At 43.9% G+C, this 16,300-nt stretch overlaps 1 protein-coding gene across 3 annotated transcripts in view; it reads right to left on the bottom strand.

Annotated features, from left to right (window-relative positions):
• The window catches only part of FAM210A (family with sequence similarity 210 member A), a 65,811-nt gene that overhangs the window by 31,533 nt on the left and 17,978 nt on the right, over nucleotides 1-16,300 (bottom strand). For all 3 annotated transcript variants that reach the window (XM_068237121.1, XM_068237122.1, XM_068237120.1), the window contains one exon: nucleotides 11,781-12,224. In XM_068237121.1, the coding sequence (XP_068093222.1) occupies nucleotides 11,781-12,220 (440 nt within the window). In that variant the 5' untranslated portion in view covers nucleotides 12,221-12,224. The remainder of the gene's footprint in view (nucleotides 1-11,780; nucleotides 12,225-16,300) is intronic.

Genomic DNA, 16,300 nt, shown 5'->3' with positions numbered 1-16,300 from the left:
GAAACTGCCTAACACCTTGGGGCACATCTCACTATGAGGAAGGGGGCTGCCTAACACCTTGGGGCACATCTGGCTATAGGGAAAGAAAGGCTACCTAAGGACACATCTGGCTATGAGGAAGGGGACAGCCTAACACCTTTAGGCACATCTGGCTAGTGGGAGGGGGCTAACACCTTAGGGCAGATCTGGCTATGGGGAATGGGGGTGCCTAACACCATGGGGCACATCTGGCCATGGGGAAGGAGGTTGCCTAACACCTTGGGGCACATCTGGCTATGGGGAAGGAGGTTGCCTAACACCTTGGGGCACATCTGGCTATGAGGAGAGGGGCTGCCTGACCCCTTGGGGAACATCTGGCTTAGGGGAGGGGGGCTGCATAACACCATGGAGCACATCTGGCTATGTAGAGCGGGGCTGCCCAACACCTTGGGGCACATCTGGCTATCGGGAAGGAGATTGCCTAAAACCTTGGGGCACATCTGGCTATGTGGAGTGGGGCTGCCTAACACCTTGGGGCACATGTGGCTATGGGGAAGGAGGTTGCCTAACACCTTGGGGCACATCTGGCTATGAGGAGAGGGGCTGCCTGACACCTTGGGGCACATCTGGCTATTGTTAAGGGGGCTGCCTAACACCTTGCTTATAAAGGTAACAAAATAAAGGGATAGTAAACAAAGCGATGCTAGGTCCACTGTACTGTATGCAAGACTGAAAAAATATGTTCAGCAATTTTAAAACTCTACATGATACAAATATCACACCTGGACCTATAATGTGGAACAGAGTTAGAAGGTAATATTAAATCAATTAGGAAAGGTGAAAAATACTAATGGTACCCTACAGTTACACTACTCCTTATGCCACGTTATGTAGGGGCTCGGTGTTCTCGCCAGAAATATTTACCAGCCGGGTGGCATAAAAAGTAGCCAGGTGGGGGAGAATGCAGGTTTGGTGCTTCTCTGCACAACTTTGCTTACAGCATTAGAGAAGGATTAGGAGGAGAGCCGATGGCATACATATGAACTGGCCGCAGGATACAGCCGGTATGGCTTATCCTGCTGCTGCACAAGTTCCCGGCGGAGTTAAATACTATTCCCGCTCTAGGTCCACACGGATAGTGGGGAATTATGTAATTCGGCTTCCAGCTATTGCTGGAGGCCAGATGACAGTGTTTTAACCATTTAATGGCAAACATACGTATTAAACCGTCATGCTTTCCCCTATTAATGGCAACATGACGTTTTAATACGTCGTGCGTTCCCGCCGCCGCTCCGCACGTGTCCGCGCCGCTACTGCCGCCGTTTCCGTCGGGTTCCCGTGCTGGGTGATTGGGGAAGAGGACAGAGCGGTCCTCTACCCAATCGCACTGCCTGGAGTGAATGGACGCGACCGTGAACAGCGGCCACATCCATTAACAAAACAGGAAACTGTCACAGTTGCTAAAATGTAAAAAGAAAAAAAATGTGATCACTTCCTATTGGGAGAGTGTTCACTAGCGCCATCTTGTGGTCAAAAAGTATATTGCACATACAGGCAAATACATAATATCCACACAATATTAATAAAATTAATAAATTACATTCCCACCCTCCCCCCCCCCCCCAAAACCCCACCCCCCCACTTTCAAAAAAAAAAAAAAAAAAAATCAGCTATAAATAAATAGTTGCCTTAGGGACTCAGCTTTTTTATCTATATTGTATGAGGGAAAATTAATTTTACTTTATTACATAGGGGCTTGTAATTATGGCCAGAATAAAAAACAAACAAAAAAAAAAAACAGAAAAATAACACCTATATTTCAAAATAATATATTTTCGCCATACATTGTGATAGGGACATAATTTAAACGGTTTAATAATCGGGACAACTGGGCAAATACAATGTGTTGGTTTTATCCACAGGAGAATGTTTAATTTTAAAACTATAATGGCTGACAACTGAGAAATGATTTTTTCCCATTTTTTTGTATTCCAATTAAAATGCATTTAGAATAAAAAAAATTCGTAGCAAAATGTACTACCCACAGAAAGCCTAATTGGTGGCGAAAAAAACGAGGTATAGATCATTTCCTTGTGATTAGTAATATAGTTATTGGGGAATAAAAGGGAGGAGCACTGACAGGTGAAAATTGCTCTGGTCCGTTAGGGTAAAAACCCTTGGGGGTGAACTAGTTAAAAGCAACTTCAGCTCTGCTTTCCGACGGTGCCGAAGTGACTGACTGTGCGCCACTCTAGCTGTAATTCCTTTTACGGCCTATGGTGGTGCCGGCTGCACCCAACTCTCCTGTGCTGTTAGTACAGCAATCAAAGCCGATGATAGCCGGGTGGTCACCAAAATTAGCCGGGTGGAGTACCCAGCTAAAAGAGCCTGAGGAGGAAACTGGGGCTTAATTACATAAACACCCAAGTGCAAACAAAAAACACAACATTTTTAATTAAAACTACAAATAATCATGGAACCTCAACAACGGAAAAGAAAAAAAAAACAAGGTAAAAAAAAAAAAAGACTAAATACACTTTATAGTAGGAGTGTTGTTGATGGCCACACAGATGGAAGGCCTTATTAGAAAATGACAGCACAAAGCAACAACAGATATTGAACAGTATAACTGATCACATGTATTTTAGATATCTACGAATACTACTTGGAAAACTGCATATTGAGACCTCAAGTGTCATTCACACATTCTGCTGTCTGGGTCAAAGACCTAATACTTTAATAGCTTGGAACACATAATGCAAAGGAGTACGCTAAGTTTAGATTGACATTTGGGATCAGTAGCTGCTAGAAAGGGCAATAATGCCAGCTGGTCCAGGGGTAACTAAAACAAACACTTGTACTATAATATGTGCTGAGGTCAAGTGCTCAGCTCTCCAGCTGTAGGCTGGGTATGCCTACGCAAAGTCTACAGCTGACGTGTGTTACACACATGAAATTGCTTTCCAAAACAGAAACAGATGTTGGAACAATACTATGCAGTACAAATTGGGACGCATATAAATATCCAACTAAATCTAACTACAAGTCAGTTTCAATGACATTTCTAGTCTGACTTGTGTGTGCAATAATTTCCAGAAAATATTGGCCAATGACTGTAAGCAAAGCATAGGAAAACAGATGTGTTGCCAACAACAGCCAATTCAACTCGCTATTCTCTTCTCTCAATTAGAACGCTCGCAGACCCTCTTCAGATTTTAGAACTATAATATAAAATACAATGTATTGTTAAAAGCCATGATGGTGATTTGAAGCTTCTTTCCAGGAATTTTACTGAACGTCCATTTCTCCCAATACAGGGCAGGAACTGAGAAGGAAAAAGAAGTTGCTGGTGCTGCTGCTAATACTACTACTGCTGCTGCTATTACTGCTGCTAATACTGCTACTGCTACTGCTACTATTTATATAGCACTTTTCTTGCCAGACTCAAAGCGCTTAAGAGCTGCAGCCACTGGGACGCACTCAAGAGACCACTCTGCAGTGTTAGGGAGTCTTGCCTTGAACTCCTTACTGAATAGGTACTGAACCTAGCCAGGATTCGGACCCTGGTCTCCCATGTCAAAGGCAGTGCCCTTAACCAGTACACTGTCCAGCCACCAAAAATACTAAGACATTAAATCTATGTACTGTATACAGTATAGAAAATGTAACTGCAGACATTTCATGTCATGATTCCTCCTGCACTCTCTGCCAGTCTGGTGTGAGTCTGCATACATAGCACTACTTGAGAGAAGATGAGTGGTAGCCTGGGTTTACCCTTTCCTAGAGTACTCTGCAGTAGGCCAATTCATGCTACAATCATGAGGGGATGGGAGAACCCAGCCAGTACTTATGTGACTATGGGCACTGCAGGGAAAATATAGCTATTTGTTTTTGGTCAGTATAACACTATTGTTTTTGTGCTGTTCAGGGAGGGATGTAAATAGTTTTCCCTACACAGGAGAGACACTCAGATGATCTGCCTCTGGAAACAATGGAGGGGCCTAAGCAAGCAATTGATTTAAATGACAACTGTAGTGAAAAGAATATGGAGGCTGCCCTATTTATTTCCTTTTAACGACTTGCCGACCGCACACTCATACCGTGCGGCGGCAAAGTGGTAGCTGGAGGACCAGCGACGCAGATCTGCGTCGCCAGGTGCCTCCCTAATTAATCAAGAAAGGCCACTCGCACGAGCGGCCGTTTCCTGTTAGATCACGGAGCGGGTCTCCGTGAATAGCCTGCAAGCCGCTGATTGCGGCTCGCAGACTAAATGTAAACGTACGAGACATTTGTCTCCTTTGTTTACATTGTACGGCGCTGCTGCGCAGCAGCACAGTAAGGCAGATCGGCGATCCCCGGCCAGTCAGCGGCCGGGGATCGCCGCCATGTGACAGCCTGTCACTGGCTGCACAGGACGGATAGCGTCCTGTGCAGCCCGGATCATCAGGGGTGAGAGGGAGGAGAGGGAGGGGGGGGAATTTCGCCGAGGAGGGGGGCTTTGAGGTGCCCCCCCCCCGCAACATGCCTGCAGACCGGAGCGATCAGACCCCCCTGCACATCATCCCCATAGGGGGGAAAAAGGGGGGGGGGTGATCTGATCGCTCTGCGTGCCAGCTGATCTGTGCTGGGGGCTGCAGAGCCCACGCAGCACAGATCACAAAAAATAGCGCTGGTCCTAAGGGGGGGGGGGGGGGGGGGTAAAGGCTGGGTCATCAAGTGGTTAAACAATACCAGCTGCCTGGCAGCCCTGCTGATCTATTCGGCTGCAGTAGTGTCTGACTAACCAGCAACAAGCGCGCAACTAATTTTGTTAGATCTGACAATAATATCAGAAACACCTGATCTGCTGCGTGCTTGTTCAGCTAATCTTGTTAGACCTGACAATAATATCAGAAACACCTTATCTGCTGCATGCTTGTTCAGGGTCTATGGCTAAAAGTATAGAGTCCGAGGATCAGCAGGATGGCCAGGCAACTGGTATTGCTTAACAGGTAATAAATATGGCAGCCTCCATATCCCTCTTGCTTCAGTTGTCCTTTATGCCTCATACAAGAACTCTAGCCCGCAGGCATCAGAACTCGATATCTCAGGGGACAGTTTGGGGCCGAGTTCTGTAGAGATGCGTAGCTATGGTGGGGAATGAGGGCCAACCGCATGGCACACGAAACCAGGCATGGCTCACGTTTTGCAAAGTCCCATTCCAAAAGCAAAGAGTGGAATAGAAGAATAGTCCGTTAAGGCAAAGATTAAGCGAGCAAATTGCAACGATACTATTGATAATAGCACTCTGAACCTGGATCAAAGTCCCACCTTCCAACAGGACAAGGGCTGTAATCATAAAGCAAATATAATTTGGAGGAGTGATCAGGGATTGGCTTAGCCAGGGCCCAGTCTAGTGTCTGATCAAATAAGTCTGTAAAGAACCAAAACCAGATGTCTCCCAACAGTAGGGCATTGAAGGATCTGCAGAGACATACGGCATAAAGTCCACAAATCCATGTGTGTAAATTTGCTCTTCCACACCCAAGAAAACTCCAAGCTACAATCACTACCAACTGTGTGCTGAGGAAAATGTTTGAAGACTTGCACAACATTTTTTATTTACTTAGTCATTACAAAAGTTATAAGTATTACCTGATAAGGAATAAAAGTGAGCTTAAAAACCAGTAAGGATTTTTCCTTTAAATCCTCCTGTCTTCCTACCTAACCTTAAATCTCATCCTCCAAACCCCATTTACACATGCATAAGGCTAAGTTTCCACTGTAGCGTTACATTTTCGCCTGCAAAAAAAATCGTATAAGATAATCATCTGCGGATCTGAAAATCCATCCTGGTGGATCTGATCTGCAGATGAATGTCAGTTAAATCATGTGTGTATGATGATCTGCAGATCTCATAGACTATCATTGCAATTTGCAGGAATGGATTTTTGGCAGGAACAGATCTTTTGCAGATACTGATCTTTTGTGTCTGTACAGCATCTGTGTGTGCAGCATCTTGCAAAGATTTTTTTCTGATGTGGAGTTCAGCTCCATAGAAAAGACTGTGTAGAGTATGGCTCTCATACTACATGAAGGGTGGTAAGATTGGTCTGTGATCTTTCATTTTCAAAAGACTATGGTCTGATGTGTGTATGTGGCCTTAGAGGGGATCTAATTAACATGTATAAATACATCAGAGGGCAATATAATAGCTTGGCGGATGAGCTTTTTGTCCCTAGGCCTTCTCAAAGGACTAGAGGACATGATCTGCGCATGGAGAAAAAACGTTTTAGCCATTTATTTAGGAAAGGGTTCTTTACAGTAAGAGTGATTAAGATGTGGAATGCATTGCCACAGGAAGTCGTTATGGCAAACTCTATACCTGCATTTAAAGGGGGCTTAGATGCTTTCCTTGCGTTGAAAGACATCCATGGCTACAATTACTAGGTTATGCCTAATGATGTTGATCCAGGGATTTTATCTGATTGCCACCTGGAGTCAGGAAGGAATTTTTCCCTTTTGGGGCTAATTGGACCATGCCTTGTGGGGTTTTTTTCGCCTTCCTCTGGATCAACAGGGGTATGTGGGGGACGGGCTGGAGTTGTACTTTGTACTGGTTGAACTCGATGGACGTATGTCTTTTTTCAACCAAAATAACTATATAACTGGTTGGGCCACCCTTAGCAGCAATAACTGCAATCAAGCGTTTGCGATAACTTGCAACGAGTCTTTTACAGCGCTCTGGAGGAATTTTGGCCCACTCATCTTTGCAGAATTGTAATTCAGCTTTATTTGAGGGTTTTCTAGCATGAACCGCCTTTTTAAGGTCATGCCACAACATCTTAATAGGATTCAGGTCAGGACGTTGACTAGGCCACTCCAAAGTCTTCATTTTGTTTTTCTTCAGCCATTCAGAGGTGGATTTGTTGGTGTGTTTTGGGTCATTGTCCAGCTGCAGCACCCAATATCGCTTCAGCTTGAGTTGACGAACAGATGGCTGGACTTTCTCCTTCAGGATTTTTTGGTAGACAGTAGAATTCATGGTTCTATCTATCACAGCAAGCCTTCCAGGTCCTGAAGCAGCAAAACAACCCCAGACCATCACACTACCACCACCATATTTTACTGTTGGTATGATGTTCTTTTGCTGAAATGCTGTGTTACTTCTGCGCCAGGTGTAACGGGACACGCACCTTCCAAAAAGTTCAACTTTTGTCTCGTCGGTCCACAAGGTATTTTCCCAAAAGTCTTGGCAATCATTGAGATGTTTTTTTTTAGCAAAATTGAGACGAGCCTTAATGTTCTTGTTAAAAGTGGTTTGCGCCTTGGATATCTGCCATGCAGACCGTTTTTGCCCAGCCTCTTTCTTATGGTGGAGTCGTGAACACTGACCTTAATTGAGGCAAGTGAGGCCTGCAGTTCTTTAGATGTTGTCCTGGGGTCTTTTGTGGCCTCCCGGATGAGTTTTCTCTGCGCTCTTGGGGTAATTTTGGTCGGCCGGCCACTCCTGGGAAGGTTCATCACTGTTCCATGTTTTTGCCATTTGTGGATAATGGCTCTCACTGTGGTTCGCTGGAGTCCCAAAGCTTTACAAATGGCTTTATAACCTTTACCAGACTGATTGATCTCAATTACTATTGTTCTCATTTGTTTGTTTGTTTGGCATGATGTCTAGCTTTTGAGGTGCCTTTGGTCTACTTCTCTGTGTCAAATAGCTCCTATTTAAGTTATTTCTTGATTAAAACAGGTGTGGCAGTAATCAGGCTTGGGGGTGACTACAGAAATTGAACTCAGGTGTGATAAATCACAGTTAAGTTATTTTTTAACAAGGGGGGCAATCACTTTTTCACACAGGGCCATGTAGATTTGGAGTTTTTTTTTCTCACTAAATAATAAAAACCATAATTTAAAACTGCATTTTGTGTTCAATCATGTTATCTTTGACTAATAGATAACGTTTTTTGGATGAGCAGAAAGATTTAAGTGTGACAAACATGCAAAAGAATAGGAAATCAGGTAGGGGGCAAATAGTTTTTCACATCACTGTAGACAAGTTACTTGTTATAGTTTGTTTTTCATCTCAGATCCGCTTTAACACACCATTCTGGCTCAACTGTGGCAGGAACAAAGTGGAGCTCATGCAAAGGTGTGGTCTAATCTTAATCGGTGGACATCATTAAAGACCACCTTTAGCCAAAAAAGGTCTGAATGGCAATACATTTATGCAGTCTAGGCACTGTGTACAGTTAGATGAACATATAAAGTTTACATCTGGTCACATCATATTGGATAGAACAGACTCACATTTATATCTGTAAGTAGCACTTCCTTATTCCTCCTGAAGCTGAAAGCATTGTGCCCACCTCTTCAGCCTGGTTAACTCCCCTGCCCCTCCCTCCCCTGCTGCTTGCCTGCCTGGATCAAATTACTTCTCTTTTCACAAACTGTAGTACAGAGAAAAGATAGGAAAACTGCAGCAGCCCATCTTATCATGTCTGTCTGCTATAATTCTTATTTCAGATGTCTGTCTGCCTAGATTAGATGACATGAGGGGTGGAGTTATGACATCAGTCCCCCAGCATCCTTTGCACCTATGGTTTGGAAAGAAAAAAAAAATGCCCCGAGCCCAATTTCACACTGGGGGCAGGGATTTCAAGGCCATGCGTGGAATACAGACCCTGGGAATAAGAAAATCCCACTTTATCATGTGTGAGCTTAAATATCTTGGCAACTTATTAGGTTTAAAGCAAAACTGTAATGTTTTATTTAGGTACTCTTTAAATCGTGTTCACATTAGAAAAAGTAAAACATTTCATGCATTCTTTCCATGTTGATGGACTGTAGTTAAGTTCTATTTGTGAATTTAATAAAAATATTAGTCACAAAAGAAGTATGAAACTTTAGGTCAAAGCTGGAGAAATGAGAGACATTTCAGTGCAATTACTAATAAACTGAACATACAACATACGCTAGCTCGAAAGCAAGACATTTGTATAAACAGAGTCCTAGATGAGTGTGGATTTTGCTGTGTTTTTGTAATGTGTATATGGGAGGTTGCATGAATTTGTAGTTTAAGATGGGTTAGATACAGTACTGTATAATCCCCTTACACCTTTCTTTTATTTAGTTATTTTTTTGCAGAGATTTCTCACTCCCAACAAGCTGTGCAGAACTTTAGTCAACTGCAGTATATGAACCATGTATATCTAGGAAGAGTCCACTAGAGGGCACCAGATACAAAGAACTAGAAGACTGATGAAACAAGTCCACGTGAAACATTTTTCACATTGGATTACTTCTTTTTCATGTGAATCTTCTTCCATGTGAATTGTGTTCTCACGTGTAAGGTGATTATCAGATGGAACGTTTCTTTTATAGCTCAAAGGAGCAAAATAACCCCTAGTTATAGGTGTTATGGCAATTAATGCTTGAATACTGTTTTACCTATTTTGTAATATGCTCAAAAACATATCTGGAAATAACATTTCTGCTATTAATTGCCAGACTCCTTTACAAAGGGGAGTTACTCATCTGGCTAAAGAGTATTTCTAAGTTCTACAGATGATAACTTTAGTTTATATCAAACAAAACAGGAAAAAAAAAACAACATTGCACAAAATTATTTAACTAAGTTTTTTAGTAGGTAGTACTCCAAGTCCAGTGTATGTAGAGAACTGGCACCTGGGCAACACACGTTACCAGTAGAACGCTGGTCTTACCCATGTATATGCGGGTTGTGCTTATAAGCATTGGCATTAGTACCGGTAATACTGCCATGCCTCTCCTGCCCTGGTAATATTGTTTACTGTAACTATGTAAATCAAACCCCAAAGTATTGTATCTAGTGTGTGCTGAAGTGATTTCTTTTCAAGTAATTTCTGGTGTTAAAATATCCACAGCGATGATATGCTGTGCAGACTGACAATCAAACTGGTGATAGGAGGCAAAGTACTTCAGGGACATGGGAATATAAGCACACATTTTGAAATACATCAGTACAAACAGTAGCTGGTTAACAACCAAGTATAGGCAGAGTAAGCTTATGGTAATCAGCAACCTATTGTCAGTGAACTTGTGATAGGTGTACATTTGAAATCGGCGCCGGTAGACTTGGGCGCAGGAATCAGCGGTATATAGCTGATCCTGCTTCTGCACAAGTCCGGGCCGATTTAATTACTATTCCCCCTCCAGGCCGACATGGATAGTGGGGGAATGAAATAATTCGGCTTCCAGCGATTGCTGGAGGCCGAATTATTATGTTTTTAAGCAACGATGTTACTCACTGAGCGCTTCAATAGGAATGATTCCTATTGAAGTCTATGGAGGCGCCGGCTGCGCCCAAATACAGCAGCGCTGAAAAGCACTGCTCCGTGTCAGTGAACTTGTGATAGGTAGAGTTCCTGTGCTGCTAATCTTCTCACCTGAAGATCCCAGTGATCCACCACTCCTGATTAAAGCCAGAATACTTCCCTCCTGCTGGCAGGACACAGATATCCACCCCCAACATTCCACAGTATGAGGGCACCTCTCAAGCTCTGACCTTGTCATGAAATACATAGACAATCTGTTTACATGGTTCTTTATTACCACATCCCTTCCAGGTAAGTGAATGACTATGGATTTCCCTTTGTAGTAGTACTCTGTGCCTGACCAACCAATAAACTCAAGCTTAGTCATGGGTGAATGGTTAATTTGCAAATGTACCAACCAATAGGTTTTGAGATTTCTGTATAAAAAAGATTGAAAGCAACAGATGCTTAAAGGCTTTAATTGGAAAAAAAAAAAAAAAAAGATAATTCAATGGCGTGCCACACAGGTGCACTAGTGGCTTTCTTATGGGCTCTGGGGGAAAAAAAAATCCGACCCCGATTGGGTCTACTTTACTGCACAGGCACGAGCCAGTGCAGTAGAGTGGACCAGATCAGGCTCGACTATTTCCACCAGAGCCAGAGGGGAATTATTTTAGTTTGCCTGTGTCCGGGGGTCTCAGCAGTGGAAGGAGTCTGCGAGGGACGACTGGGGAAGCCTCTTTTGGATCCAGAGGCTTTCCCCTCCAAAGATGAGTACCCCCTAGGGGAGGTTTTTCTCCTTACAGGTTTACTTTAAAGCTGAAACTAAAGCCAATAGCCATAGATAGGATTAGTGTGCTAGTTATTACCTACAGTTATGCTCATAAATTTTACATACCCTAACAGAATTAATGATTTCTTAACCATTGCATACAAGACAGCCCAAGAATTTACGGGAACCGGAGGCTTTTTGCCAGGAAGAATGGACAGCTTTACAGTCTGAGAAGATACAGTAAAGAGCCTCATCCACAACTACCACAAAATACTTCAAGCTGTCATTGATGTTAAAAAGCACAATACACGGTTAAGAACTAGGGAATGTAAACATTTGATCAGGGTCATTTGGGTAATTTGTGTAGTAATTATTATTTAAAAACAGTTAACACAGTTGTTAAACAATAAATGGCTTCAGCCAACCACTAACCATGAGAAAAGTTTTTGTGTTATCTTTCATATAATTTGAAAATAAATCATATATTCTGCCAGGGTATGTAAGCTTATGAGCACAACTGTACATCTGCACCGGTTCTGAACATTAAGACTTCAGAATTGCTCACCTAGAGCAAAGGCCAGTTGTTCTGACTCCAACTGCCTTGCTTGTCCAAAGTAAGGGCATCAGAGACCCTGTCATAACCACTTTACGCAGTAGTATAGGTTTACAAACACTGATAATCCTGACTGATTCGCATTACAGTCAAAGAAGATATACTTAAAGAACAGCGTACCAGAATAGGTTTACAGTGTACTTACTTTAAGGCTGCATAGTAGAATATTCCTATCCAGACACTTGAGGTCAGTACATGGACCGTTACCATAACCTTCCCATATTGTTTAAAAGTCTTTTTAAACCTCTGGACAAGGCCCATAGATTTATCTTGCAATGGATCTACCTCCTCCAATGCAGCATCAGGCTGTTCACTTGTGGGTGATGGCTCATTACTGCTGAGTGGACCTTTAGTCTCAGGAGTGGGGCTACTAAGGGGTTTCTTATCTTGTGTGGAATCTTGTCCAGGAAGTGAATGAAGCCACTGCTTTTGTCCATGCCAAAGTGCTACCTGACTTCCGTATCTGGGTAAACTGAGGCTTCTCCTGTGATAGGCACAGGCTTGCAAAGACCGCGCGGAAAAGGAGATAATACTGGATGGACGGCTTCTCAGATGTAATGTCCTTAGCAGGAGCATGGCGATCATAAACCTATATGAAAGAAGAAAAATCAGAACTGTTAGTAGAAAACTGACAAAATCAACTTTATTTGCTGCAATCCAATAACAGTTTCTGGCTGTATAGTCCAAGGAAATCCGTACAAATTTAATTTGACCATTCCACATTAAAAAGCAAATACAGGTAAGTTAATTGGCTTCCCTTTAAAGTGGGCCCAACTTAAAAATACAAGATTTCAGAAATAAAATCTATTTTCTAAATAATAATAAATAGCAACTTTTTTTCAGCTGCATGATGACAAATATAAAATATGTTACATTTATTGGAGGAACCCAATTCTACAATAATGTAAATTCTTGCCCAAAATGTTTCCTGGATAACATTAGCAGTTTCATAATCGGTCTACTTTACTCTAGAAGTAAATTAGATATGAAATGAGAGCGATAAGGACACTGCCATATTTATTTCCTTTAGGCAGGGAATACACTTGACTGTTTTCATGCCCGGTTTCTTCTAAAAACCTGAGAACTCATGTAAATTAATGGGCTATTATACACTTAAAGAAAACCTGTAATGAAAAAAACCTCTTTGGGGGATACTTACCTCTTGAGGGTGAAGCCTCTGGATCCTAAGGAGGCTTCCCCCATCTTCTTGTGTCCTGGCAATCCAGCGCGGCGACCTCCAAACGGTGAGTTGTCTACCTACCACGATCCTGCGCAGGTGGACTATGGGTTCTTCATTCGGGTTAAGGCGGAAATAGCCGAACCTGATCAGATCCGCTCTACTGCGCAGGTGCAAGTCGTTTGCGCCCGCGCAGTAGAGTGGATCCGGTGGGGTTCGGCTATTTCCACCTTAAGAAAAAGCCGCTAGTGCGCCTGCGCAGGATTGCGGTAGGTAAATATTGCCCGCGCACCCTTGTCAAGTAACTTTCGGGGGAGCCAGCGCAGGATTCCCACAAGCTACAGAGGACAGGGAAGCCCCATTGGGACCCTGAGGCAGGGAACACACTTGTCTTTCAGTTTTCCGCGCGCGTTTTTCTGCATACTTTTTCTGCACACCAAGTGTGTTTCCATGCCAGAAAACGCGCACGTTTTTTTCAGAGCAGCTGATGTAATAGATAGAGAAAACAGACAAAATGTGCAGAGTCATCATGCAGATTGTCAGTTTTTTTTCTGCGTGCAAACACCACATCAAGTGTGAACTAGCCCATTGATTAACATGAGTTCTCAGTTTTTCTGTGCAGAAATTGCGCACAAAAACAGTCAAGTGTGTTCCCTGCCTGAGGCTACCCCCTCCTGAAGCAAGTATCCCCCAGAGGGTTTTTTTTTGTTACAATGTCTCTTTAAAGGACAACTCAAGTGAGAAGGCTGCCATATTTATTTCCTTTTAAAAGGGAAGGTTCAGGGAGGGTGGGTAAAAAATAAAAATCAATTTCCACTTACCTGGGGCTTCCTCCAGCCCGTGGCAGGCAGGAGGTGCCCTCGCCGCCGCTCCGCAGGCTCCCGGTGGTCTCCGGTGGCCGACCCGACCTGGCCAGGCCGGCTGCCAGGTCGGGCTCTTCTGCGCTCCAAGGCCCGGAACTTCTGCGTCCCACGCCGGCGCGCTGACGTCATCGGACGTCCTCCAGGCTCTACTGCGCATGCGCAGTAGTTCTGCGCCTGCGCAGTAGAGCCCGGAGGACGTCCGATGACGTCAGAGCGCCGGCCACCGGGAGCCTGCGGAGCGGCGGCGAGGGCACCTCCTGCCTGCCACGGGCTGGAGGAAGCCCCAGGTAAGTGGAAATTGATTTTTATTTTTTACCCACCCTCCCTGAACCTTCCCTTTAAACAATACCGGTTGCCTGACAGCCCTGCTGATCTGTTTGGCTGCAGCTGTGTCTAAATAACACCAGAAACAAGCATGTGTCTAATCCAGTCAGATTTGACAACAATGTCAGAAACACCTGATCTGCTGCATGCTTGTTCAGGGTCTATGGCTAAAAGTATTACAGGTAGAGGATCAGGAGGATAATCAGGCAAATGGTATGGCTTAAAAGGAAATAAATATGAATAGATAGATCTGCTTAATGCAGGATTGCCAGCTATAAATCAAATTTAATTTACCTACTGCTCTGTGTTTATTATGCAGTCATGCGGTGCATGTTTCATTTTCGGGGAGAATTTGCCTCAATGGAAAGTATAGGAAATTTGGGGAGCGTACAAAGACACACATTAAGGCGATTGCGCTCGCAGTTTAAAGAATAAATACATTGTATTTATTCTTTTCCGGGTCAAAGAGTTCACTTCCTGACTTGCGTCAGTGAGTGAATTACAAAGCGATCAAAAAAACACTTAGAAAACCGCTAAGCACAAAAACGAATTGTCCACCCAAGCACCAGGAATCGAAAAAAATATGCGTCAAAAACAGCTCAACGTGGAAACGCAAACTGAAGGTGTCAGGGAGGAAATTACATCAGGGTTGGCTTCAGTAAGAGGCAGCACATATGGAAAATGCCTAAACAGTTTTCTATTTACTATATAAAATTCAATGAAATCTAAAAGTTGACAGTGCAATACATATGTTATGTAAGTAGAACAAGTATTTATCTACTTATACATATTTTTTTCCTGGGATACTATGATGGTCCCTGCTGCTTTAAGCGAATATATTTGCTGCCTAGCAAGAATGCTGTCTGTGTTTCTTTCTTCATTTATGACTGTACTGGAGTGGTGAAGCACTGGAGACTTGCACCAGCTGAACGAGTATCTTGGAACCTGTGAACAAGTGTTACATAGTTATTTGGGTCGAAAAAAAGACCACTTTACTTACGGTAAAGTCTTTTCCAGTAGTCATGAGGACAGCACCCCTGGATGAGACTTGTCTCCCTCCCCACTGTGGACAGGAAACTGTTAAAAGAAGAATTTGCATAAGCAATAGGCAGCCACATATAAGATACTACACCTGCCACAGTACCTCAGTTGATAAAAAGATGACACGGACATTTAATGATGCTTACACAAACGTATTTCTCTTTCCTACCCAAATAAGGGCGGGTTGCAGGGGTGCTGTCCTCATGACTACTGGAAAAGACTTTACCGTAAGTAAAGTGGTCTTTCCCAGAACGTCATTTCGGACAGCACCCCTGGATGAGACGATATACAAGAGTTAAAACCTTAGGGTGGGACCACAGCTTGCAAACCTTTCCTTCTGAAGGATAAACCTGCAGAGGCCAATACATTAAGGCGATAGTGCTTTACAAACGTATTGTGACTTGACCAGGTCGCAGCTCTGCAGATCTGATCTATAGGAGGCCCCTGCCCTCTCTGCCCAAGAAGTCGAAATTCCTCTTGTGGAATGAGCCATGATAGAATTTAATTGCTCCCCCTGTGTCTGATATGCTAATGAAATAGCCCAAACAAATTTATAATCTGTGTAGGATTTAATTAAGGAAGATTTCTCCCAATTAATGATCCAACCTAGATCTTGTAGTAAGACTATTGTCGTAACAATCTGATCTCTTACCGAATTGGGAGATGTCCACCAAAACAGAAAATCAAGGTAACCCAAAATGTTAACCTTTCTCTGTCTAAGTGTAGCCAGAACCCCAGACATTACCTTCATAAACAACCCTGGAGCTGAGGATAATCCGAAGGGCAAAGCATTAAACTGATACATTCTTACCTCTTCCTCCATCTGGATGGCAAACCTTAAAGGGAAGGTTCAGGGAGGGTGGGGAAAAAATAAAAATCAATTTCCACTTACCTGGGGCTTCCTCCAGCCCGTGGCAGGCAGGAGGTGCCCTCGCCGCCGCTCCGCAGGCTCCCGGTGGTCTCCGGTGGCCGACCCGACCAGGCCGGCTGCCAGGTCGGGCTCTTCTGCGCTCCAAGTCCTTGTACTTCTGCGTCCCACGCCGGCGCTCTAACGTCATCGGACGTCCGCCGGGCTGTACTGCGCATGCGCAGAACTACTGCGCATGCGCAGTACAGCCCGGCGGACGTCCGATGACGTCAGAGCGCCGGCGTGGGACGCAGAAGTACAAGGACTTGGAGCGCAGAAGAGCCCGACCTGGCAGCCGGCCTGGCCAGGTCGGGTCGGCCACGGAGACCACCGGGAGCCTGCAGAGCGGCGGC

The sequence above is a fragment of the Hyperolius riggenbachi genome, chromosome 5 (assembly GCF_040937935.1).
Source record: "Hyperolius riggenbachi isolate aHypRig1 chromosome 5, aHypRig1.pri, whole genome shotgun sequence".
In the NCBI taxonomy this organism is placed as follows: domain Eukaryota; kingdom Metazoa; phylum Chordata; class Amphibia; order Anura; family Hyperoliidae; genus Hyperolius; species Hyperolius riggenbachi.
This window is presented reverse-complemented; position numbering and strand designations above follow the sequence as displayed.